At 38.8% G+C, this 27,186-nt stretch overlaps 1 protein-coding gene across 2 annotated transcripts; it reads left to right on the top strand.

Moving 5' to 3' along the window:
- hibch (3-hydroxyisobutyryl-CoA hydrolase) lies at nt 1–27,070 on the top strand. 2 transcript variants are annotated; one of them, XM_040147584.1, is made up of 14 exons: nt 1–156; nt 493–535; nt 1,172–1,303; nt 2,069–2,153; nt 2,266–2,346; nt 2,473–2,525; nt 14,408–14,486; nt 21,372–21,517; nt 22,487–22,573; nt 22,715–22,773; nt 23,439–23,520; nt 24,571–24,690; nt 24,962–24,995; nt 25,420–27,070. In XM_040147584.1, the coding sequence occupies exons 1-14, from the start codon at nt 125–127 to the stop codon at nt 25,533–25,535; spliced, it is 1,149 nt and encodes a 382-aa protein (XP_040003518.1). In that variant the 5' UTR covers nt 1–124; the 3' UTR covers nt 25,536–27,070. The 2 variants fall into 2 exon arrangements, with proteins under 2 accessions (XP_040003518.1, XP_040003520.1); XM_040147586.1 differs by having other exon boundaries at nt 441–535.
- Nucleotides 27,071–27,186: the final 116 nt, after the last annotated feature.

Here is a 27,186-nt window from a genome sequence, read left to right as displayed (position 1 = left end):
TTCTTCCCGGAAGTAAACGCTAAACGCAAGAACTTCAGAAGGAGAGTGCAAGAAAAAAAAAAACAGAAAAAACAAGTAGTGCCTGAACGCGCAGTTGGCGACGCGGCACAAGGCAGAAATAATAATGTCCTTAGCGGTTTTGACATCCACATACAGGTAGGTGCTAAGTGACGGCTTTTGTAGCCTAACCTATACGGTGTAGTAGGGCTTTTTCTTTCAGAATATTAGTGTAACAGTGAAGCTGGAAATGTAGCTTAATGTCAGGCATACCGAAAGCAGGCTGAGGTATGTGTAGGATGCGGACTAACTTACTTTATTTACTGTATGTGCGATATATGGTAGAACGGAGAGGGAGTCTATGGCCAGCTCCCCTGTGTTAGTGTTTTAACTCTTGAGTAAAATGTGAGACTGTGGAGCCAAAGCAGATGCTGTGTGTGCAGCCTGGACGGTCGTTAATATCTGCAACCACCCTGTCCTGGCTGTCTCCTTCAGGCTGAGGTCCATCTGCAGGCTGCAGCGACTCCAGGGCCACATGGTGAGCAACCCAATATAATGTACTATCATACTGATTTTATTTGTTAATTGTTTGTTTGTATTTTTGTGGATTTAAAAATTAACCAATATTGATGCTGCCCTTTACCTGGTTTTGGCCAATTAACTGATAAACTGCTATTGAAGTTTAGTTGTCTTGGATCTGGCTTCACTTCTGAGATAACCTGTTTTTTAATCCAGGGCACTTTATAGGAACTCTCTCATCTTTCATTTCTATTTTTAATAATTGAGGGCAGTTTTCACTTCTGACATATTAAACGTATAATCATTGATTCTGCTGTGTTATCCAGTTAAAAGGTCCATCACATATTTCACACTGATGTGACACCTCTTCAGCATGTCACTGCAGTGTCTTTCAAGTGGATGGCCCCTGTGACTTCAATGAACAAGCTTTGTAAATTAAATTTAGGGGACTTGAGTCCTATAAGAGATGCTGCTATCTGGAATCGGCTAGATAGGTCGACACAGGAACTGAAATCTGGACACCAGTACACCTTATCAGAAGACTGTTACTGTTACTATTTAAATTGAGTTGAGTAATACTGCTCTTTTTGAATTTTTCTACAGTCCGTTGTAAAGATTGGTACATATGTTGCCTGCTGTATCTATTTTACATCAGATGTCCAGTCATGTGGAACCAGAGGTTCTCCTGGAGAAGATTGGCAGAGCTGGTGTGATCACCATGAACAGACCCAAAGTCCTGAATGCCCTCAACATGACCATGATTCGACAGATCTACCCTCAGCTCAAGGTATATGGAAAGCCTGGTTAATGGAAACTTCAGCTGGGGCAAATGTCAAGGACTGGAGTGTGTCAAAAGTCATTTCTTACAGCAGTGAGTTACTGATAGGGACTGGCTACTAGTATCTCATTTAGTTTGACATTGTCGAGAGTTGGATAGATTTGCTCATAAACCTATTCATTTAGAGAAGCACTTGTATTCTGCACAAAAACTCTTTTATGCACAATTTTTACCCCTAAGTGTAGCACTTATGTAAGAATGTAACTACTTTAACTTTGTGAAAACAATAATTAGGTTTGATGTATCTGGATACCAGAAGACACACATAAAAATGTTTGTAATAAAACAGTCATTGCTCCCATCAAATAAAAATTGCCTTCTTTTTCTGGAATTGGAGCACATACCTGTTTTATTATTTGCACTTAAAAGTATCCCAATATCCTCTTGCTTGTTTAGCTTGCCTGTAAATCTTCAGTCCCCTGAAGGCCACATCTTCACAGACTACAGTCATTAAATGCAGAAAACACTAAAATGGAAAAATTTAGTACTACATTGGTCTCAATATTAATTAAATAGTTTTAAATAGTTGTGGTTCTTTGAACTTCTGTTTTGAGTGTCCAAACTCAAAACTAAATGGCACCTAACCTTGCTTTAGCTTAGGAACAGATCAAATCAACATATGTTTTGTTTCTGATGATGATGATGTCCTGTAAATTTGCTGCTGCTATTTGTGTGTGTGTGTGTGTGTGTGTGTGTCTGTGTGTGTGATTCTAGAAATGGGAAAAGGATAATGATACTGACATTGTCATCATCAAAGGAGCAGGTGGAAAAGCCTTCTGTGCTGGTGGAGACATTAGAGGTAAGGAGTAGCCTTGCAGCTTCAGTCAATGCAGAGTTTTTATGTGCAACATCGTGACTGTAGCAGAACCATGTCGCTTCATTATCATTTTGTTCCCTTTTTTTTTTTTCAGCGGTCACGGAAGCGGGGAAGGCTGGTGACTCTCTTGCACAGGACTTTTTCCGTGAGGAATACATTCTCAACAATGCTATAGGTATGCCTAATGACGTCAATGACAATTGCACCTGTCTTATCAACAGTCAGATCTCTGCTTAACCACTTGGCATTATTAAAGTCACTTTTCCTACTTGTTTTTACACATTTTATGTCATCTTTCAAGGAGTATGCAGGAAACCATATATTGCCCTTATTGATGGAATAACAATGGGAGGGGTAAGTACATTTATTTTTAATATATTTATATTACATTTTTAGGCTAACCTTAGACCTTACCAAACAACGTACCTTCCTTATGCATAAATTTATATTTTTTTGGCAGAGTTTTAGCTACTTTATAGCTAATGAGCATTGCTGTTTGAATGAATGAGGTGTGATATTTAGTATTGCCAGTGGGTGTCAGTAGAGAACTATCTTCCACTGATACCTGCTGCCAGTGGCAAGGTGGCCTCGGATTGGATGAAACATAAAGTGACAAAGCATTGTTGCTGCCACTGGTTTTTTCCCTCCAGGTGTCAGATATGGTTCGAATTTGAATTGGAACCTTTGCCCCACAGTAAGTATGATGATTCTAAATTCAGACAGAGCTGCACAAAGGCTCATTCATCAGGAATGACTTTGATAGGAAAGCTCTGTAATTTATTAAATGGTATAACTCACCTGGTTGGACAAGATCTCTGGCTTTTGGATGAGTCTGTTCTTTTTTACATCTCCTCTGTTTGACCTTGACTGTGATTTTACCCCTGAAGTGTCACCAAGGTTGCTCACAGCCACCATTACCTACTGGGTCATTACTCATCATGTCTCTGCGTGTGTGTCAGTGTCCCCGTGGCGCAGAGATGTGTGAGGACCTAACAAGCCCTTTCGCACAACAGCTACCCTCATTCTTGGTTTCTGTGAACTATACTCTCTGGCATTCTTGAAATCTCTTTCCCAGTAGTTTTTACCGCAGTATGTGGTATAGATCAAGTACCTTGGTATCTAACTGATGACGATTCTCGAACTTTAAATTGTAGCTTTCTGTATTTTTGGTTTGAAAACTGAATTGATTTGTTGTTCTTGAGCTTCTGTGTTCTTGTTTGACTGCTGCTCTTTATACTTAAGGCTTGTGTGGTGTTATTTCGGATGGGATCTTGGTTCTGTGCTCTATTTTTCTGAATTTGCAGTTCTTTTAAGCAGAGGGAATTAGGAATAATATGGCACGAGATGGGCTTAATAAATGAAAGGACAGTAGTTGGGTCATGTATGGTTTTATCTTCTGTTGACATAGAGGGCAGAGAAGAACGACACATATGGAGAGAGTTGTGTTTAAAAAGTCCAATGTTCACTCTCTTATCAGCTCTGTTTTGGTCTTTGATAACTCCTGAGGGAAATATCTGGCTCTTTAGCAGCTAAGGGCTCCAGTATTGTTCAACAGCTACTTGCTAACTTTGTCTGTCTGCTGTTTGCTGCTGGGAAGGTAGTGAACAGTGGGTTCATCAGAGCTTTTTCAACGACAGCAGCTGCCTTCTTCTGGAAATAATGCAGATGGGAGGAGTGAAAGTGAAGGAAAACAGTAAAGTTGCAGGCTGGAAAACCAAAACAATGAGCTAAAAGACGTTAAAATGCTCTGTAAAACTGTAGGAAACTGCAGAGTTGAGTGATAATTCTCTGTGGGGTTGTCACTGTGAGATCACATATAGTCATTTCATCAGTTGTTATTTCAAAATATTGATGAGTGCAGCTTCAAAGTTATTTTCCCCCTACCATGACAGCGGTCTGGCTTACAAATATCAGTGATCAAAAATACTCCATTTGTTTTCATTTAGACAGACCAATCACAAAAGGGAAGTGGGTGTTAAGGAATTAAACTTTGGACTTTGATGTTTTTACCATTTCCGGGGCTGACCTGTATCAATGTATCTATTTACCAAAAAAAAAAAAAAAACTACCAGTTGGTTCTATAGGCTGCTATGGACTTTCAATACAGGAAATTGAAAGAGAAGAAAATATCCAAAAAAATGGCAGCGTTTTTTGTTAGTATTTTCAAGTGTAGTAAATATTTCACACTGGTACATTTACAGGGTGATGAATCCTAGAAGCTGTGAACCGCAAAATGATCTCCTTTGCTTGTTTTTCCCATGTATAGACAGCATTGATGATGAATCACATCCCTTTTTACCATTTTCCTTTCCAAAAGAGACAGAAGCGATAATGTTTTTGTCAGAGCAACACGCAGTAGTGGATACAACGGACAGCTGAGCGCTTGGTTCTGATGTATGCTGTACCGTGTGGTGTGGTATACGTCAGTTCTGTTCATCATCCCAGCAGAAATTTAAAGCTGGGATGTTTGTTGAACTATTTTCACTGCTTATCACACTTATTTCACCTTTTTTTCTATGAATTTGTGGGAATATAGTGATTTGAAGTCTACCTCTAATATCTGTCACGTCAGCTCAAAGACACTAATGTTGACATCCTCAGGGTGATTGCTGTTTAATGTGTGTAGTGGCTGAAAACAGGCTAGTTCTATATATGGAAAAGTCAGAGAGGCACTAGAGTCTCTGATCCCAGATCTGCACAGAACTCAGGGCAGAACTCCCACGACGAACAAGTATTCTTGCCTTAATGATAACAAACCAACAGGGAATAAAGACATGTCATTAACAGGTCAAAGACACACACACACACACAGTGTCTATCTGTTTGACTCTGTCTTACATCACAAGGATCTCATCTCACGCACATCATTCATTGCTCTCCAAGTTTAAAATCCCTAGAATTAAGGTCTGCGAACTCTGAAGTGTTATTAATCTGTGTCTGCTGTGCTTTGCATTTGAGCAGACTCTGTCTCTCTCTCTTTTCAGCACATTTGAGTTTGCTCTTCAGATTTGAAACATTTACATAGTCAGACAGTAGGCATCTCACATTGATTGTTTTTAAGACGGTTTTAACAGGGGTAGCGTAGTGGCTGCTGCCCCGTTGATGGATATTTGTCCAGCGTTGTATGACTGTAATCTCTGTCTCCTGGAGAACAGAGCTCTTATTTGCTTATGTCCACATCGTCTGATTAGAAGACAACAGTGAGAGCCAAAAAGGACCTCTGGGCAGATTTTGATCCCTGCATGAAGGTTTTCATTTTCAGAGCCAGTACAGTGCCTGTTTTGAAAGTGAATACTTAGTGCAAGAGTGATTTGGAAAGTAACGCAACATGCATGTTGTGCATTTTCAAACAGATTTCACTTTCGCTTCAAGTGTTTATACCTCTTACTTGTGTCTGTTCACACCAACTGAAAGGCTTCTGCATTATCCACACAGGCTTTTCCACTCTCATACACCGTGGCAGCTATTAATTAATGATTTTGCCAAACTTAACTTCCTCTATTTTGCTTGGAGAGCAGAGGTGGTGCACTGGAGAGATGCAGAGAGTCTTGCAATTCCTCTACATCATTTTAATGGACTTCACCTCATCTACTCAATCAATATTTTGTTTATTTAAAGTAAGCCAGAGATCCTGATGAGGGCTTTATGAGCTGCTCCACGTTCATGGTCAGTGTAAACTATGCCTCCTTGGTTATAAATTTTGTAGGCTATTCTGTTTGTAAGCAGGAGCTATAAACATGCTCCTCTGCACACTTTTTCACATTTCCATTGTTTACAGCAGGATCTGGAGACATGTTCTTATATGGTGCTTGGTGGTACCACACCAGCACGTAACATTGTTCCACTACTTTTATGGCAAAACTTGGGTAATGTGATATTAAACGGTTCCTCATTCCTCTGGGTACATCCAACGAACATTGCGAAAAGACTTTTTTCTTTTTCTTTCACTCATTTCAAAAAGTCTGCATTCCCACTGTTTATTTTCAGGTCGTGTTATTTCTACACTTTGGAGGAAATGGCTGCTATTATGCACAGTATATAGTTAATTTATCATATTCCAAGCGCACTCCATTCTACATGGCTCATTCAGTATCTAATAATAGATGAGCACAAGAGGAACACTAGATGTTTTGCAAAAACTTTACCTTACTCAAATGGAACTCTAAAATGGCCAGTAATAATTGAATAAATTATGGAACAAACAGTGGTATGAAGAATGCAGTAACATATATAAATGACCAACTTGTGAACATTAAATATCTTTTTAAAATTCTCAGCTCATCATTATGAAATATGATTTCATCTTTATTTTCCTAGGAATACAGCTTTTTTGGCATTAATTTTTATATAATTATACTATATTTGTATTTCAGAATGCCCAGGATTGCTGTGTTCATCTTAAACATTATGAATAGACATTATGAAAAGTCATTATGCCACAATGTAATAATAATGATAATAATAGTTTTGTTGTTGTTATTTGAAAAGGGCATCTCAAAAATTACTAAAATTACATAATAAACTCGAATTAAATTCTCACTACGATAATAAGTGATGCAATAACATCTCAGTAAATTTAATGCATAATCATTCCCTAACTACTTATTTCATAATGTCTTATTTAATATTGTTTATTTTGGAGTTCCATACACTGATTGTTTTCAAATTCTGCATATCCAACTTGTTCATAGAGAAAATGAACCCAGTGCCTGTCTTTGCTCTAAGCCCAAGTGCTGACGTGTTGACAAAGTGCAGTCATGATGTATTTCATGTCCTAAGGGGACATAAATCACAGTCTGTGTCTCTGTATCTTGCCTTTTTTTTTTTGTATTGGGATCTGTCTTGTCCAGAAGCCCAGCTACTCTTTGCAGAGGTCTGTTTAGCCTCCAGTGATCAGATATTTTTAATCCTCTGTGGTGATTTGTCACACAGCCTCAAGGCAAACCCTATAGCACTGCTCTCTTGCTCTGTACTTGTCTCTTTTTTTGCTGTTCACTAAGAGCAAGGTGACTACAGCTTGTGTACTGTAATCACAGAGTCAATAATTGTTGGTTGGCAGTGATTTAGCCCTTATATTTGTGTACAGTGTAATATATTATAGACAGTTTTATTGATCTCTTATGAGCCCGAATGCAGTATGAAGTAAATATTTCATAAATAGGGATCATACGTACATTGACTTTAAGTAAACCCACATCTATAAATTATTCATAATTTTCAGGATATTTCCTACACTTACCGTATACTCCAAATAAATTGATGTTATCCCTCAGGCAAAATACCTGTGTTTTGACTGCTCCACAGTGGACCACATTTGTCCTGCACTGGCTGACTAACTACGTCTGAAGTTTAATATGCAATTAATTGATTAGTTGATCAAAAGAAAATGAATCAACAATATTAGGAATCAATCAATTATTTTCATGTTCTTTTGTTGTATATATTTATGTTTTATGGTCTATAAAAGTACAAGGGAGATGTTGGGCAACTTTTGGATTATGTTTTGAGTAAAGACAGGAGCTATTATGGTTTAAGCTGCAAGGGAATAGAATACGCCAAATCAGAGAAACTTCTTTTAATGTCGCTGGAATCCCCAATCCTATTAAACAGGCTAAAATTCGAACCAAGTTACAGAAAGAGAAATCATGTATAGTGTATTGACGGAAAAACCCACTTCTCCCAAGCAGAACATAATAAACAGAATAGGATGGGCTTCAAGTTTGTTTTTTCTTCAGTACTGACTCTGGCCACAGCAGAGGATTGGCTATATTAATTTCTAATAGGATAAACCATGGACATGCCTCAGAAATTAAAGACAAGGAGGTAAGGTTTATTTTGTTAAAAGGGCAAATAGAGGGGATCCCACTGACATTATTTAATGTTTATTCCCCACCTGGCTGTGATTTTAGTTTTTTACAAAATATTTTCAACATTATATCTTCTGAAACCCAAAGTATACTCATTTGTGGAGATGATCTGAATGTCTGTCTGAATAACTAAATTAGATTCTGCTAGATTAGGTATTCACCAGATACCATCAATTGTTAGAAGAATAAATTACCCAATGCAAGATATAGGGATAATAGATGTATGGAGGGACTTCTTCCCCACAAATCGAAACCTTACATTTTACACTCACCCCCATGCAGTTTACTCCAGAATTGACTATTTCTTGGCTTTTGGGAGAGATATGCAGACTGACAACTGACTGCGAAATAGGAACAATAGACATTTCAGATTATGTGCCACTGTCAGTTACTCTCTCTTAAGGTAACCAACATAAATCTACTCTTTGAAGACCAAACTCAAGTATATTAAACAGACCACACATTAAAGAACAAATTGAGAAAGCGCTTAAGCTGTATATGGAACAAAAATGATAAGGGGGAGGTGAATCCATCCGTGCTATGGGATGCTAGTAAGGCAGGGCTGAGAGGGAAGATTACTGCAATCTCTTCTTTTCTGAAGAAATTAAGACAGCAGAAACTGTGCTAAAATGTCTAGAAATAGAAAATCAAAAGAAAATGAACCAGGATCTTCTTCAAGATATCAAAAAAGTTAGAAATGAGATTGACAATTTACATACCCATGATTTAGAAAAGAAGATAATACTTTTGAAACACAGACACGATGAAGTTGTTGGTCATTCTGTGAAGCTCTTGGCAAAGAAGTTGCAATAACAGCAGGCAAATTAAAATATAGATATAAAATATGTGATTCAATAACATAAACAACCCATTAAAAGTTTCAGGAAATTAAAAGTGTATTTGAATCTTACTACAAACGACTTTATGCTAAACCACCAGAACAATGAGATGGGAATATAGACTCTTTCTTACATTCAATAAATCTTCCCTGAAACCCTGCGGTTCAAAATGACATGCTTAAATAAAAAATAACAGTACAAGAGATACCGCATATGAGGCCACTGATAGACTTAAACCAATAAAATCTAGGGGCACGGACGGATTTAACTCAGAATGGTATCAAATACTTAAAAAAGCTTACACCAGGCTTTCTCTCTGCTTGTAATTGGGCACTAGAATAGGGTGAATCCCACCGTCTTGCCACAGTATCAGTGATCACAAAAGAGGGCATTACAAAACTGAATGTGTCAAGGTTTAGAAAAAATTTTGGTTTCATCAGGATGATATTAATATTATCAAGAGTCTCTATGATAAGCCATCCTCTAGAATTGAAATGAATGGGAATTAAACAAACAGTTCCCCTCTTGAGACAGGGTGCCGTCAGGGGTGTGTCAGCTCTCCATTCCTCTTTGGATTGTTCATTGAACCACCCAGCCAATGGATTAAACCGCCCCACAGCATGAAAGGAATAAGCATAGCAGGGTTCGAACATATAATTGCTCATTTTGCTGATGATGTCCTGGTTTATTTGAGTGACCCCTCTTTCTCTATTTCCAATTTAATTAATTCACTTCTAGTATTTGGACCTTTTGTCAGGGTATAAAATAGATGTACAGAAGACCCAAGTCTAACTATGCCCCTCCAGATAACACAGAATCTGATTAAAACCTTAATTAGCAGGCAGAATCAATTGAATATCTCAGGGTGTATCTGCCTAAAGATTTTGACAGACTTAGGCCCATCAATTATGATCCACTGAACTCAAAAATTAAAGCAGACATAGCCAGATGGAAACTGTTTCTATTCATGGGCTACCCTCTAGAGTTGAATCGGTGAAAATGAACTTATTACCAAGACCTTTTTATCTGTTTCAAACCTTGCCTGTTGATGTTCCAGATGAGCTGTTTGTGGAGTGGGATTGACTCATTTCAAAGTACCCGTAGCAGGGCAAAAAACCAAGGAGGAGCAAGAAATAAAGGGGTTCTAGCACTGCCATACCTGAGGGACTATGACAGGGCTGCTCAATTAAGAGCACTTACTTGCTGTTGTAATCCCAAATACATTTCACAATGTAAAGTTTTTGAGACTGCTCTAACAGACAATACCCCAGTTCAAGCTATGATACCAGATAAAAGTTGATGTACAATCTTAACAGATAAGGACAACCCAGGGATTAGTTAACCTCTGAAAATATTGAATGATATGGTTCAATTTAAAAACTGAAGAAAAATATCTGATATGGTGTGCTATGACACGGATTTAAATACTTTAAATCTAGACAAAAGATTTAAAAATTAGGCCACAAGGGGGCTCTCTGCTTACTGTACCTTTGTACAATGAAATTCAAGATATTCAAACCCTAAAAGATATCTTCCAACTGGAACAAAAGGATTTTTATAGATATTTACAAATGAGACATAATTTCTATCAAATAATCAAAGCCGGATAAACATAAGAAACACAAAAGTATATGAAGGGAAAAATGATGGGGTTGTGGTTTATTAACTTTATTATTTTTTTTTTTTCAAAAAATACAGTAAACAACTTTATTAACTTTACAGCAAACTGCTTGACTCCGCGTACTCTGCTACACGTGCTGCAGACAGTGCTGAGAGTATTGTAAACAATGGCGTTGGAGCACTGTCTGCTCAACAAACTGTGATGGCACCATTATGTTCTAAATAAAAACTTTTGTATTGGTGCTTATCGGATAACATATATGCTGATACTGATATATCTGTGATAGGCCCATATCAGCCAATAAATTCGGCTGACCAATGTATTGGTCAGGCAGTAAAATTAATATTTTCTTTAAAGCTGCAAGTGAGCAAATTTCAGTCATATTTAGTTAAATGGATACAATACTGTAGTGCCATTGAACTTGGCTATTTTATGGTATAGTTTTTTTAGGGTGTAAATAATGGACAAAATAATTGATTTACCATTGTCTTCTGAAGGAAATCAATGAATGTGATTTTCCTTTGTGCTGTAAGCAAGTTATCTTTATTCCAACCTGTTCCATACATTTCCTTACCTGTTTTTTTGTATCATTTGATTGTTTGTGTTTTGTTAGTTTGTACGTTTTATTTTGCTTTGTACTTCTTATTTTTTATTACAGATTGTGCTTATGCAAAAATATATGAGAGTAATGATGAGAGAGGTCTATGGTGTAAAAATTGAATGATCTCAATAAAAATTATTATAGAGAGAACAATTATTCTCACTGATCAAGCAAAAATGCCAAACATTTGATGAATATCGGCTTCCAGATGTGAGGATATGCTGCTTTTTTTCTGTTATATTTCATTGCAAAGTTAATATTTGGGGAAGAGTTTTTCACTCTGTCTTGTTCACTGCTCCCCAGTTGAATGCAACTGTGTCATGATTTGTTGCTGTATGTCGTAATGTGTATGCCCATTTGGCTCAAAGGTTCAGTTTCGCTACTTTTCCTTTCCTACCACAGTCCTCCTTGTGTGGCTTGCTAACTTTTTCAACAGCCTTGAAAACATGCTAGAATAAACTTCTATGTATCATGCTGAAATAGTTATTTTCCTTTGTTGTTACATTGCTTTATTATTTATTTCAGTTGTGTTGTTTTTTTGGGGATTTCTTGTGTGCTCTTTCTTTCTTCTCTGACAATTACAATACTGTTGCAGCTGCTACAGCAACTGATTTCCCCATATTAAGAACAATAAAATTTAGCTTGGCTCATAGGTTGCAATAAAAATGACTTTGTTGTACAGTCCCATAGCGCAAAATGAATGTAATGATAAGGTTGTTAATCAGTACCAGTGATTCAGTGATAACATCAGCAGGTGCTGTGGCTTTTAGCCTTCAGTGTTTGCTTTCCAGTCTTATGTTAGAGTAAAGATCCCCATCTATAAACTTTTAAGACACATTCATTGTACACGAATATCCCCATGGTGCAGAGTGGTACTTCCCACAATTACCTGTTTATTTCTACCCTTTCCTTTATGTGACAGCCCTCCACAGCTGAAGTGGGACTTCATGTTATACAGGGATTGATTAAAGACACAACCTCTTTTGCTCTGTTACATCCCTGCAGCAGGTGTCAAATTACTCTCTCAGTCTAGAGAAGCAGGCTGATGACAGAGAGGTCGGTACTTTGAATCTTTAGACGTAGTAACCTAAATTCATCTAGCTTTAAAGCACTTTTGTACTTTTCGTGTAATGTATAGAGCTGAATAGTGCAGATTTGGCAGGATACACTACAGCAGTTAGACCTCCCTTTTTTTACAGTGGCCAACTATAGTGCTGCCACAGACAAATCCCCTGTGGTTTGGGAAATATGCAAGAAAGAGTCCAGCACATAATAAAGTGCTGCAACCTGCCATTATTAGTCTTCCATTTTGTACAGACTAAACAAATATAACATAAAGTGTTAATTTATGCGCTGGTAGGCTTTTTTTTTTTACCTCTGGTTAGAGCCAGAGTAGCCATTTCCCCTCTTTCCAGTCTTTATGCTAAGCTAAGCTAATCATCTGCTGGCTGTAGCTTTATATTTAACAGAGAGATATTACAGTGGTATTGATCGTCTCATCTAAATCTAGGAAAGAAAGCAAATAAGAGTGTTTTCCATAATGTCAAACTAGGGTTTTAAATCACTTCCCTCCTAGGCCGTTTTTTAAAAAGAGACATCCCTAAAACTGTTGACACGACACCTCAAATGGCCAAGAAGGTGACTTACTTCTCTTTGTATTATGAAGATTTAATATTTGTAAAACTCTACCAGAGCCTATAAAAGCTGTAAACGTATATGACATCATCCCACTGTAAATCTGTCTATCTGTCTATCTATCTATCTATCTATCTGAAATTGAAACAGACAAGAGAAAAAAATCTTGGCACCTGTGATATTGAGCTGTACAAACAGATGTATGTGCTTTGACGATGCCACCTTGGCACAAACCAGATATAAGAATTCATTAAAAGAAAGGAATGAGCAGTGTCATCCGGTTCATGTGGATCTGAAACCCTCGGGATTTACCTGCTGATGTTCCAGAGTCATTAATCACCACCAGTCAGTGACATATTGGATTTTCCTCTGACCTGACCAGTAAATGACCCTGCTCCTAGGTATTATTAGGCATCCAATCACAACATATTCCCCTATGGCTGAATGATTACTGAATTAATAAGAAATTATCAGAATACTGAAGGTCAGTGGAGTAATGTGATTACTTTCCACTGTTGGACCCCATCCCCACCAGAAAGAGAACAGAATTTATCATCTTCTTTACCTTGAGCTCAGTACAGTACTTTTTTTTTTTTTGTGCCCTGTCTCTAGCTTTATGACTATCTTGTTTTTATTTTAATATTGATGGTGCCCACATTACAATGTAACTGATTATTTTTATTGGCCCATCCTGCATTTTCCCCTTGTCTCATCAGCAGGATATCAGAACATTACAATGAGAGCTTGGTCTCCTTGTCCCCTGCTATTTAGATAAACGACAGTTGGATAAATAAGTTAATGAAGTATTATTCTTTGTGTTTGCGATTAAGAAATGTTGTTTACCATTGTTTTTTTGTGACAAAATCTTGTTTGAAATTGGCTTGTTGTTTAATGGTGCATAGGCTTTACCAGTCAAGCAGTCATTAAGAGTACGGTCTAGACCTGCTCTACATGAAAATTGCCCTTAGATAACCTCTGTTATGATCTGGCGCTACATAAATGAAATTGAATTGAATTGAATTAACAGCTGCCATTCTGTATGTGCGTGTGTTTTTGTGAGTGTGTGGCTGTATTTCTTTCAAGTTCATTTCTGTTCACTGTGATCTTGACTCAGACTGAGCTATGCTGTCTACAAGTGTCTGAAACTGTCATTAGAAAAGAAAAGCTTAAGTGTTAATAATTCTTCTAATTGAACTACATGGTCATTGACCTGTCAGGCAGTACAATGCACCTGTCTGTGTATCTACACTGTATGATACATGTAAGCCAGGATGCATGCATGGGTATACTGTTTCCATGGTAACTGTATAATTTAACACACAGACACGCACACAGAGTTCTCATTGTGCTGGAAATGTCCTCTGGCCAGTGCTGCTCATTAGCCTCACCTCTCCCTGCCGGGCGCCACCCACGTTAATCAGACACACACTTACGCAGGGTTGGCCTGGTTTCCTTTTTTTTTTTTTTCCAGTCAGCATTTTCCATCTCAAACTTCTGGTCAGTCTTTCTTTGTAGAGGTGACAGTTATTAATGTTTTCACTATGCCCTGCTTTCCCCCTCTGTGTATTCTCTTTGCCCAGCCGGTTGCCTCCTCTTTTCATCAGGTTACTGATTTTTTATTTTTTTTTATTTTTTATTTTTTTTTCCTAACCTTTGTTCTCCTCCACCTGCAGGGCGTAGGTCTGTCAGTTCACGGACGGTTTCGAGTGGCCACTGAGAAGACGCTGTTTGCCATGCCAGAGACTGCCATCGGTAAGACTCTCCGGCTGCACTGGCTTCTGTCTTCCTCGATAAAGGGATGAGGGGCGGCCACTGGTTGACCCACATCAGTGTTAATGGGTATCCAGCATATTAATTATGGAGGAGCAGTGATTTCAGTTGCTGACCCAACTGGATCCAATTCATATGTTTCATAGACACAACGTCTGTCTGATAGCTGAATTCTATTTAGTACAGTACTTTATAGGATAGATAACCTCATACTGATAGTAATGGATTCGAGGGATTGTCTGCAAAAATGCCCAGTGTGGTATTGTGGAAAATAAGAGTCTATAGTCACGCCAGCAGCTCTGTTAGGTTGCATTGGTCAAGAAAACTAAATGCAAGCCGGATAAAAGTTTAGGTCCCAAGTTACTTTTTGATCCTTACTAGTGGTGGTAAAGTAAATTTCAAAACTATAGTGGAAATTGTATGCCCTCATTGTAAAGTACATCACATTCTGTTCAAATAAAACCCAGAGTAATAAGATACCACAAAACAGCCTTAAGCCTGCTGACAGGTGATCGAGCTGTGCAGCCACCATCAGTGACTGATGCCGCTTGTCACTTCGGAAAGCAGGATTTCTCTTTTCCCAAAAGACATGTTTCCTCAATTCCCCCTTTGCTTCTCCTTCTTGCAAATTAAATGGGAGAGAAGATAAGATGCAAGTGAGAGAAATGAGGAGACGGTAAGGGGAACTGGAAAGTGGATCAACCATAGGAGAAAATCAAACAAACTGACAACACTTTCATGGCAATCCATGCAATAGTTGTAGTAGTTACAACGTCACGATGCCACGAGAGAAAAAGTCATGATGTGTGTCTTCTAAGCACTGATTTGTAGAGCTTAATGATTCAGACTTTAGTGTTATTGTGTATTGACCTTCAATGGTGTATTGTGATATTATGATCATGTTCTGTTACTGTTATACAAAACATTAAATAAAAAAATAGTTATTAAAATATGTATTGCATCAAACACCAGTTTGACACAGTATTATACATTTGATGTGATTTGTATTTATTTGACGTATTATGATAAAGATCAGTATAATTATTATTAATATAAATTAATCTTGCTATTAATATCATGATATTGATTTCAACAGTATAGTCCATTCCTTTCAATCTGCTGTATATCCTGGACACACAGACATGTCATGGTGATACTGCAGCAGTCCTCTGTATTTTTCTAGTACAGCTGCAGCTTTACCACAGACACACTTATTTGATCCGGCACCTCAGGAGGATAAGAAATTAAAAAAAATAAATAAATAATGGATTGCATCAACCAGGGGAGAGATGGGACCCAAAATTCTTGAATTTTCAAATAAATCATTTCTCAGAAAAAAAATAAAACAAATAGTTAATTTAAGTTGAATTAGTAAAATTTAAAGTTAACGAACACTGAGTCCTCATTTCACTTTAAATTCAACCACTCCAACAAAACCACATTTTGATAATGTTTTCATTAACCTACTTTAATGCTCTGTGTTTTCACATCGTAGAAGAGTTGAAATCCTAAAATAAAGAGCTATTTAAAAAGAAAAAAATGCTTAGAACTTATATAGTTCTAGAAACTTGCAAACCTCATTTGCATCATCTAATACTGCCCAGCAAAAACAAGCAGTATTTAGTATAGTAGCAGAATGTAATAATACATAACATAATTAAACGCTGTTCCACGTGGATCAGCTGAAGAAAGCAATCTTTCATCCACTTGACCCTCTACCCCTGTGATGCGTGTCGTTTTGTCTGGTAGCAGCTGGTCAAATAATTATGTGTAAAATGAAAGATGTTGCTCATAATGACAAACCCACAAAGGATTATCCCCCAACTCTGCAGCTTCCCTTTTTACCCTCTTTTGGTGGCTAAATGGCTTGGTGTCTATAAAATCATCAAGAACTTATTTTGGCGTTTCACACTAAGGCAGTTTGAGTATAAGTGGCTGTTGCCAGGATACTAAGCTATAGTTTGCTCTTTAGCTAATTGACTCCTATAGACAGATGGCCTTCTCCTGAGGCACTGAGGAGCTTAGTAACAAAGCTCTAACAACTCTGATGTTATAGCATAAACTAGTCTGTAGTCACTTGAGTCCAGATGGCTTATCACAGTTCTTTAAGTGCTGTACATATGAATGTGAGCTTGTATAAATTATTTGCAGAAGGCTGGTATACCAATGCATTACTCACAGTGGGTTTGGGGTCAGAATGAGCTTGTGAACTACCCAGACAGCTAATGTCCTCAGTGTCATCTCGCTCGGTGTATTGACCTCATACAGATGGTTGATGGATTCTGAGGTTGTCCTTAAACATGTTTGATGATCACTTTAAATGCTCTTGACAGACTTTCTGCCCAGATGTTCCAAATAATTCAGTTGGAATTAGGTGACAAGTAGGAAATACAGTGAGTACTTGGTGCAGAAGTTGCTTGCTTGAAAGTTTTTTGAAGCTTCAATGTGAATCTCTTCACTTCCTCATAAATTGACTGCATGCACTCATTCCCTCACACTTGGAAGCTTCCAAGGACACTCACGTCATCCCCTATTTGACACACAAACACACGCGCGCACACGCATCAAGCTTATTCTGGTGTATTCTTGGCTCAGACTCCAAAATACATTTTCAGCTGATGTGTAGTGCTGTGCTGTGGTATCTGACTCAGATGTCTGGAGCAGGCTAAGGATCAAGATTATGTTATCAGTGGAGAGGAAATGACTAACAGAAAGAAAAAGGCTGAGGTTCTCATTGATGTGGTCTGATAGTTTTGTGGGATTTTCTCAAAAGCAAGGCCATATACTGAAGAGTGGGAGCAAATGGGATGATAATTCAATTGCACAGGTGGAGAACTGACTATATGAGAGGATTGATTTAGAGTATGTGTGTATCAGGGTGTCTCTGTAAATGTTAATTCTTGCATCCGCGTGTTTGTTTTCCTTTAATCCACACACACGCACCCGTGTGTGTGGTCCAGTACTTGCTGGTGAAGTAGCACAGTAAACAAAACAGATACATTCTGTTTAGTCTCATTATTAATCTCATAAAAAAAACAAGAGCCTCCCGGTGTCTTTTAAACTCACCAGTCCCTTTGGCAAGACGGCAGGAAATCTTGGTCGGTCCTCTTCTGAGCTGCTCTGGTCATAACACCTTGTCACTGTTGTTACTAAAGGCACTTGACTGCCAAGCCTCTGCACTGCCATTATCTGCACGTCCTCTCCTGAATCAGAAACATAGACTTCGCATTGCACCACTTCCTTCTTGGAACAGCATTTTCACGGAGATTAAAGCTGCTTCAACACCCCACATGTTTATTTTAACCGTGATTCCTGGGGTGGAATCCTCTCAAGAGCTCCTCTTATTTGCTGAGTTTACTCTAACTATAGTCACAGCGTGGAATCTGGCTTTTTTTCCACTGAGGTATGCCAGTATTATAGAGAGGGTTTCAAGAGCTGGAACAGACTTGAAAAAGTTTGAAATTAAGTTTGACAAATTCCAGCCCTGAAATGGTGTCGAGCACAGTTAACGTCTCTCTTTTATTCTGACTTATTAGACCTCTTCTCACGAGTGAAAACACCTGTGTGGGTGTGCGGGGCCTTTTTAAAGAAAGCATTTCATGTTTTGATTTATTTTCGACTCAGAAGCTTCCACTGGTCTTTATGTTTTTTTTCTCCCTGGTTGTTTTTTGAAGCCATTTCCCCCCTAACTGGATTTGACTCCAAGGCAGTTATTCTGGCTGATGAGACCTCTTTTCAGAATGAAGACGGGTGGGCTAGGCTGAAATAATGTGAGTCCTAACAGGTGCAACAAAACAGGAGAGGGAGGGAGAAGTCAATTAAGCAAGATAGCACAAAGTCTAAACAACCAAAATATGGGAAAACCCCAGTGTGTGTACACCACAGTTGCTTATAGAATTGAAATGTATGTTAATGAAACTTGCAGGCACCTAGTTCCACTTTTACTTTGATACTGTACTCATTTGGTAGAGACTAGTGTCAGCTGTCCCTTGTTTCCTACTGAGAATATCCACATTAAAAATGTATTTACTAGATCATAAAGTATGTTTTTTATATCACATCTTTTATGAGCTGACCTCACAAAGCACTTCACAGTTGGAAAAATAAAAAAGCAACAGATATAAGATGCAGACATTAGAAGAGTTAATAGTGTACTGTAACAGGCCTGTAGTAACAAGATGGATAAAACACGATGTCATGGGCCTGCTTGCAGCGGATGTATGCTGTACAAGTCTGGAGAATGCAGATTTGCCTTAATTACTCGAAGTAATAACAACATGCTTCACATTTACATAATGGATCTTGCAGAAGTGTTAAAAGAGTTTAATATGATAGCTGCTATCGGTCTACGGTGTCCTCAGACTGCAACGTTATCAGTCATGCAAATGATTCAAGGGCATGTGCTCTTTTATGCTTGGGTCTCTGGCAGGTGGGGTGTTGGCAAATTGGTGGGTGCAACTTTGGCGTCGTAATAGTGAGTAATGCACTCCAACGCAAAGCGAATCAGTGATAACGAAGCAGCTGTAGACACCATGTGTCACGAAGTAGCACTTGGCTATCTACACCCTCCCAGGGCCAAAGCTCCGAACATGGGAACATCGGGGAAAAATCCAGTTGAATTCAATAAAAGGCTTTTCATGGAGGACCTTTTGACTTCTCAAGCACGGGTATAACCAATCATTTTAAAGATGGCCGCATTCCCTTAAGATGTACCTATCCTCGGACCCTGGTGCGGTACATCTTACTGGAACCCCCAGATGTAACAGAGCCATCATTATTGTCATAAGTTACACTTGTGCTTTGCTGCCATGACACGTCAAAATGTCTGCTGTGGAAAAGAGCCCATGTTTTGAACTCTCTTCCCACAGCCCAAACATTGTGATGTCACGGGCATTTTTAATTATCCAACACATGCAGATGAGCACACCAGGAGGGGAACTAGTGAACAATGTAAAATTTTGAAAATTGAATGTATTGTATAATGATCATTCAACAGGTTCAACAAAACTACTCAGAAATGTAATCAAAAGTTAAAGTGATTCCTCGGGTAACATTATAATATGAAAAGTATAGTGATTTTTTTTTTTTTTTTTTTTTGCAGTGTATCCCTAATTACTGCCATACTACTTACAGAACTGCTCCTGACATGTTTTCACATGTCTTGTATACCATCTCGTGATGGCCAAACGAATGGTTGGAAAGGATCTCATGCATCGTTCCTTTCAGGATTCGTCAATTTATCAGGGCTTCCACTGCCCTTTAGAAGGCCCTGACCATGATTTATTAATAGCCCTCCCCCTACCGCTCCCCACCACTTCCAACAGCACTTTTTAATCAACAATCACCCTTCAAAGACAAGGGCCAAAGACGAGTGGGTGCGCGTCATAATGAGGGAAAACCTCATGCAAATGTGTGGCACAATTATTAAGAGTCAGCACTGGAGTAATAAGACTTTATTACATAGAGATTTTTCTTATTATCAACGAATATCATGAAAAGACCCAAACCATCAATGAATTGAAGATGATAGGAGGATAGGAAAGTATAGTGAGACGTACTAATGCATTATTGGTTTTGGTCTTTTCATGGGATTTGTTGAAAAATCAGAATAATCATTGCTCAAATATATTCTATAGCCATTACTCATTTTAAAAGTTATAAAGTTACTCCCTGAGGATACCTATATTACTATGTTTTAGGATTCTTGCAAAGCAGTCAGGGTTACAAATGCACAGGCTTTAGAATAATTATTTACTTCATGCCTTCGTAAACTACACTAGAGCTGCAACAATTAATCCATTAATCAATTAGTCAATGGACAGAAACCTAATCAGCAACTATTTTGAAAATCAGATGATCGTTTTATTTTGGGCTACATCATTTTAGTAATTTTTCTGGCAGCGTTGCCAAACATTTTCTTTTTTCCAGCTTCTTAAATGTGAAGATTTTAATGTTTTTCTTTGTCATACACGGTAGTAAACTGAATATCTTTGGGTTTAGGACTGTTGGTTGAACAAAACAGTAAGACATCTGAAGATGTAATCTAGGGATGTGGAAAATCACGAGATGCATTTTTCACTATTAAATTTTATTTTAAAAATGATGAAATCGTTTAATCAAGAAAATAATCTGCAGATTATTCAGTAAACAACATAATAATGTAAAACTAACACACTCCTGCTCTCCCTCACGTGATAATGTTAACCCCTTCTGTGGGCGGATTAACAGATTTAACCCAGCCCTGCTAAAATTCTGAGCAACAGCCATAATCTGATGCATTTATGATATTACATTTTCAGCCCTGAATCAGGTCAACTCATCTAATCCCTCTCTACCTCGCATTCACTTCCCCCTTTTCGCCTCATGCCACGCTACCAAAGCTGCCAGAAAACCAGCTGGGAACAATGGATCCAGTTTCCTGTCAGAACCACTGAAATCAAATGGAAACATTATGGATAATACGTACATATGAATTGTGTACAAAATAGGCCTGTGGATTGTGATGAAAGATTTCATAATAATAAATAGTCCTAAACTGCATGTCTGGCTGTTGGGGATGTTTTAGCAGTCATTTGTTTTGTTAGTGGCTTATTTAATCATAGTGCATGTAAAGTTGGAAATTAAGAGCAAAGTGCCAAGTATTAGTTGGTTCCAAGTATGCGTATTGCTGCTTTTCTTACACTGTAGTACGTAGAATATCTTTGGGATCATCTCATTTTAAGGAAACCTTGCTAGCTTTAAATTGAAGTCACGTGGTAAATCGATGTGTTACTGGTGGGGTTTTTGACAAGGTGAAGAGTGATAGATGGTTATTGAAACTCTACAAAAATGTGTTTAAATGTGTAACTTCCTGTTTTATTTTGACAGGGCTTTTCCCTGACGTGGGAGGTGGCTATTTTCTGCCGAGGCTCCGGGGCAGGCTGGGTCTGTTTCTGGCTTTGACAGGCTTCCGTCTCAAGGGACGTGATGTACACAGAGCTGGAGTTGCCACTCACTTCGTAGAGTCTAAGAAGGTATAGAAGCTCAAGTTAGCAGATAGACTCACCACGCGCTAAGAAGTGACTGTTGGCAAACCCTTGAAAAGCCAAACAACAGAGAGCTCCAGTACATTGCTTTCACTTCATTATCTACACCAGTCAACAGCCCATGCACAGTTTGAGTGGGAGTGCTAGTGGTGCTGCAGGGACAAGTGCAAAACACGAACATGGTGGGGGTGGGGGGGTTTAAAGCTCCACTGGAAAGCTGGATGCTGAGTCACTGGGTGCCTCCCTCTTGTTTATAGGTGCCAGCATACACTGGCTGGTCCACAGGAAGGTTGTGTTTGTCTTGCTGTTGGCCTGACATCAAAACAGTGGGTGGCAGAGTTTGTTTTAAGACTGTAACCTTGAACTTCAGGACACACAAGCAGTGGGGTGGATTCAGTTTATTTAGACAGTTTTTACAGCAAAGTTTGACCAAAAACAAGGTTGGAAAAACACCTCACCTGAGTGGTAATGAAGGAAAGGTCAGATTAATGGCAGCAGTCTGTTTTTGATAAAATAAAATTTGATGAATGTGCTTCTTGTTAATGTGCTTGCAGGACCTTCCCAACTAATGGACTCCCACACAGCAGTACCTTCACATGTAATCTTCTTTGTTGACGTAGCCCAGAATAAAAATTAAAAACTTTTTTGGAGTGTTACAATGTCATGAGTGGTATTCGATTAGTAATAGAAAATTCCTGCACATAAACTCACAGAAGAAGAAATCTGTAATCGAAATTCTTAAACCAAGGTAACTTCTCTCTTTAAAAATATATTTTGCTGCTGAGAAAACGTAGAGTGAAAGATCCTGCATCCATCCAAACATGGGATTATTTTTAAAATGATAAAACTGAGCACTAGCATAGTACCTCATGGAATCAACAGTCAGCCACAGAAAGTAAAAATATGCAAGCATTTTTTGTGGCTACTGTTAATCTCGTGCCTTCAATACTTCAATAGATCCCAGACCTGGAGAAGGAGCTGGTGGACTTGAAGTCTCCCTCTGCTGAAGACGTCGCCAGAGTTCTGGACACCTACCAGAACCAGGTTTGAATCTTTACACATTTCAGCCGTACAACTGTGGTTGAACTTGAAATATCCAAAACGGCTTAAATAGGCGATGATCTGCCCCTCAGACATCTCAGCCTATGTCTGTGTTGAGAATAATTGTGCTCTCTCTCGCCACAGAGTAGTCTGGATTCTGAGAAGCCTTTTGTCTTGGACCAGCACATGTCTGATATTGACAGGTAGGCATTGAATCTCTGTGTTCCCAAACATAAACATAATCTGAATGGTGTACCAAGAAAGCAGCTAGTAAACAGCTAGTTAATTAAAGGATAAGACAGGGTGATATTCTGTATTTTTGTTATTGTTAACAAATGCCACGAAAAGACCAAAACCTACAGTGTGTTACAGCCCCAAGCCCATTCATTCCTACTGAGGAGCTACAAAAGCAGCTGAGTAGTGTCTTAAAACCGCTGGAGCCTGGTTTGTAGCAGATGCTACTTGAAAGGGGTACAGTCAAGAACGTGTTCGTCGGGGACTATTTTTAGCTGCAGATTTGGTGCTGTAGCTTAACAGTGCAGCTCTCTAGTGGGTTTTTTGGACAACAATAGAGCTCTTGGCACAGAGGAATAAGATATATATATAAAGCTTTTAATACTCAGACAATACTTTTTAGGAAGTCATTGTTGGTTTTGGTCTTTTCATGTTTTGTTTTTTTTTGTTTTGTTTTTTTAATAAGAAAAATATAGAAGATCACCTGACTTCTGCTTTAGAATTGGACTCATCGGAAAGCATAGCACCACAGTCGAATTCATTTTTCGAAGGGATACCCAGCTTTTCTTTTCAGTTAAAATGAAGGCAATCGAGGTAACCTGCTGAAATCCGTGTCGGTGTTTCCTTCCCTAAGGTTGTTCAGCTCCAGCAGTGTGGAGGGAATAATGCAGAATCTGAAGGCAGATGGCTCTGAGTTTGCTAAGAAACAAGCTGAGGTATGTTCTTGACCTGCAGCTTCATCAGAATCACTGACATAATAGCTTTTGTTCTCTTAGTAGAATAAATGTACAGAAATCCGGTAACACCGGGGCAGAGGCTTGGTGATAATGTCTATGTTTCTATCGTCAGCCATCTTGACACACATACACTTATATTGTGGTTATACAGACTATATTAAAATACTGCTGAAGAACTGCTGTACCTCTGTATATTCCCTGTCTGCAGTCCTGCAAAGATAACTCCCACTGACAACGCTGGAAGGGAGCCAGGGCATTATTTGGCTTTGGCAGAATACTGTATGTTAGTAATTAGCATTTACCTCAGGCTAAGCACTTAATGGGGTTAGTCGTAGTCTTGAGCCTTGATGGCCGAACCAAAATCCCTCCTGAGAGATTTCACAGCACTTAGCGGGCCACAGTGGCTTCATTCCATAAATTTGCCTTCATGAAACTAAAATCCACTCTTTTCATGAATGGGACTCCTCTGAGTTTTTTTGTTTTTCAGCTCATTCACACAGCAGGATATTCCAGCAAGATCAAATCTGTGAATGACAGTGCACATCCTGATGAAACAGTGCCCATCTCTGATCAGGCCCCCTCCCTAATCAGAGGTCACTCCAGAATACGCTACCGCTAACCAGCTGTTAACATGAGCCTCCATCGACGGATAATTGTTTATTATTTCATTTGTAATACTTGAAATAGAGTTCATATTTGATAAGTTTTGTATAGCTCAAGAAATATTCCATTTCCAGTATCCTTTCAAACCACGAAAATCTGAATTGGAGCCAGTGGTGGTCAGCTCAGCCATCAAATATTTATCATAAACCCACTTCCTTAGTTACTACGACACCACAGACTCACTATCCTGCATTCTATATTAAAAATGAAGAACCACCTTTGTCTGTGTTTGCACGTTGTTTTCTTTGTTTTTTCCATATTTTGCAGCTAAATGATCTAAAAGCAAATTGAGCAGTCCATCGCAGTCTTTGTGCTCAAAAGGTTCAGTCTCTTGAACATAAAAATTCCCCGTGTCTCCTTCTCCAGACATTGTCCAAAATGTCTCCCACGTCCCTGAAGATCACCTATAAGCAGCTGCAGGCCGGTGCCTCTCTGAGCCTGCAGGACGTGTTGGTGATGGAGTATCGACTGAGCCAGGCCTGCATGGTAAAAACAACTTTCTCTAACTGGAGTGTCAACCTATACACTAACCATCAATATCCATTAGCTTCATTTTCATACTTTTCATTCTTGTAGTAATCATAATTGGACAGGAATTGGGGAATTGGTCGATTACTCTTCAAGTTGAGGGTTTCATTGCATTGAGTAACAACCTTGCATTCATCTTTTAAGTTAGAATGCCAGTATTACTAATCTTAATCATCGAGTAAAATGTAAAAAGGTGTCATCTGATGGGATTGTTGCTGTTGTTTTGCAGAGGGGCTGCGACTTCTATGAGGGCGTAAGAGCTGGTAAGTCACTGCAGCATATGGGCAACTGAAGTCGAGCAGGGTGGATGTTGAATTTCAGTGATGCAGCATAAGTTGTATGGATTCCACAGGGAGCTATAAAGAACTAAAGCACAATGATCAATAAATAATAGTTTTCTGCCGCATAGTACAAAAAGACCATCATTCCCAGTATCTGCAGAGACTCTGATTATTGAATACTTCCAGTTGGACAGATTACCTTGTCAGGTGCTATATTCGTGCTTTCTCACACACCGTCCAAAAGGTGGAGCGGCGATTCTTCTTTTCTAAACTCATCATCACTAGATGTTTGGTTACCAGTGAAGGTTAAGAAAGGTCATCGATGAGTTATTGCTCCACTTAGCTGAAGCCAAGTCACATCATCTGATTTCCCCTTTCTATGCCCTGATGTTCTGTGTGTCTCCAGTGCTGGTTGACAGGGACCAGAATCCCAAGTGGAGCCCGTCAACACTGGGGGAGGTATCTGACCAGAGCGTGGACCAGTGCTTCTCGTCACTGGGAGAGAAGGATCTGACTTTCTGATGTCAGCCAGCAGCTTCTTCCCGCCTTCAAACACACACCACTAAGCCTTGTGTAAATGGCTGCTTCCTGTGCCCACATCCTTTTATGGTCATTTGAGAGGACTGTACTACTGAGGATGGTGAAAGTCTGTTAAAATGACAAGCACATACATAGTTCAGATAATGGTTTGATTGGTACTATTAAATACTGTAGAGCTTTTTCTATTCTTCTGGTGACATTTCAAAGGAAACCTCAGACTTACACATGCTGTCATTCTGCAGCTGAGGAAAAGGTCTGATTCCTGTTCCCTGCTAGAGATTGAAAATAGCGGAGGAAGTCGCTAACAGATGCCCTGTGTGTCACACGTAAAAAACGCTTAGTGTAAACTTGCTCTACAGTGGAAGTGGAGTCTCAAGGAGCCGAACAGCAGTGTTCCATTAACATGAGGACATGGGATGGAAAAATGATCTCACCACTGAGTGCTTTATTACATTTCCTGTGAGTGTTTGTTGGTGTGACATGGATCAGTCTCATCTGTATTTCTGGTCACTTGTTTGAATACAGATAACTTAATGTCTCTATTTCACTAGTTTTCCTCCTCTACCAGTATTTTCTTTTTAGTAGTCTTTGCATTTTGTGAGATTTAGCATGAATAAAAAAAAGCTATTCTCTGACACATTCAAATAAAACTCCCAGGATAGGTGGCAGAGTATATCAATATTGGTTCTGACTGCATTTACGTGATTGGTACACTGCATTTTAGAAAAACAAATATGGTTTCAGCAGTCTGAAATGTATTTGATATAGTGTGTTTTAATATTACTCCGAACTCCTTCTGATAAACTGTTTTTTTTTTGTAGGAATCAAATCACCTCCCGAACATTAGTTTTCATTAGCTGCATTATTTATGAGACAACCAGACAGTGTCAGAGTCAGATTCGCCATTGGGTCTGGAACAGATGACAATAAACAGAGCTGGTAATGTAATGTACAATGTTGCGTGTCATTGGTGAGTGAAGAAACTGCTCGTACATGTTGTGTTTCAAAGAACTACAGCTGTGGAGGGTAATATGTTTTATGACCTCCTGAAGTGTTTTTGTAAAACAATGACTTGTCTTTATAAAGTGCTGTAGGTATCAGCATGAAAGCACTAAGCTGCTGCTCAGATATGAAGTCCACAACGTAAAGGTATTGATTTTAATTGCATGTTAGGTTGCAAACCGGTCTGCTTCGGTATTGGCAGGAAGTCTTGTATATTTCATTTGAGCAGTAAAATAGTCAAAAGCGAACCACTGAGTCCTGCCAATGAATGATGACGCTTTCAGTCTGAATAGGAGGAAATAAAACTCATGAATCCCAGATTGATCCCTTCTATAGTCTTGGTCACCTTGTCTCATGTCCTTTTTAATCTTCCCTACCTTTTTTATATTTACACAATCCATCACATTTCAATTTAATCTGTGTGTCATATTCATAAACTCTTTCAATCATCCACAGCGCTGCCTTCAGAGCAGCTCATTGAGCAGACAGGATGACGTCCACATACTTTAGACAATAAACTGCCCTAAACACAACACAGTCCGAGTTATTTTTTTTCAGTGTCCCAGATAAACTGTGATGCATCATGGCTAGCATAAGCTTTTCAAACAAGCATTGGCCAACAGTTATTACC

This window comes from Xiphias gladius, chromosome 16 (genome assembly GCF_016859285.1).
Source record: "Xiphias gladius isolate SHS-SW01 ecotype Sanya breed wild chromosome 16, ASM1685928v1, whole genome shotgun sequence".
Classification (NCBI taxonomy): domain Eukaryota; kingdom Metazoa; phylum Chordata; class Actinopteri; order Istiophoriformes; family Xiphiidae; genus Xiphias; species Xiphias gladius.
The sequence above is the reverse complement of the archived record's forward strand: the minus strand, read 5'-3'. Positions and strand labels throughout refer to the sequence as shown.

Coding starts and splice junctions, on each gene's coding strand:
- hibch (XM_040147584.1), top strand. CDS start 125: ATGTCCTTAGCGGTTTTGACATCCACATACAG. Junction 2,154..2,265: donor TGCTGGTGGAGACATTAGAG/GTAAGGAGTAGC, acceptor TTTTTTTTTCAG/CGGTCACGGAAGCGGGGAAG. Junction 24,691..24,961: donor GACTGAGCCAGGCCTGCATG/GTAAAAACAACT, acceptor GTTGTTTTGCAG/AGGGGCTGCGACTTCTATGA.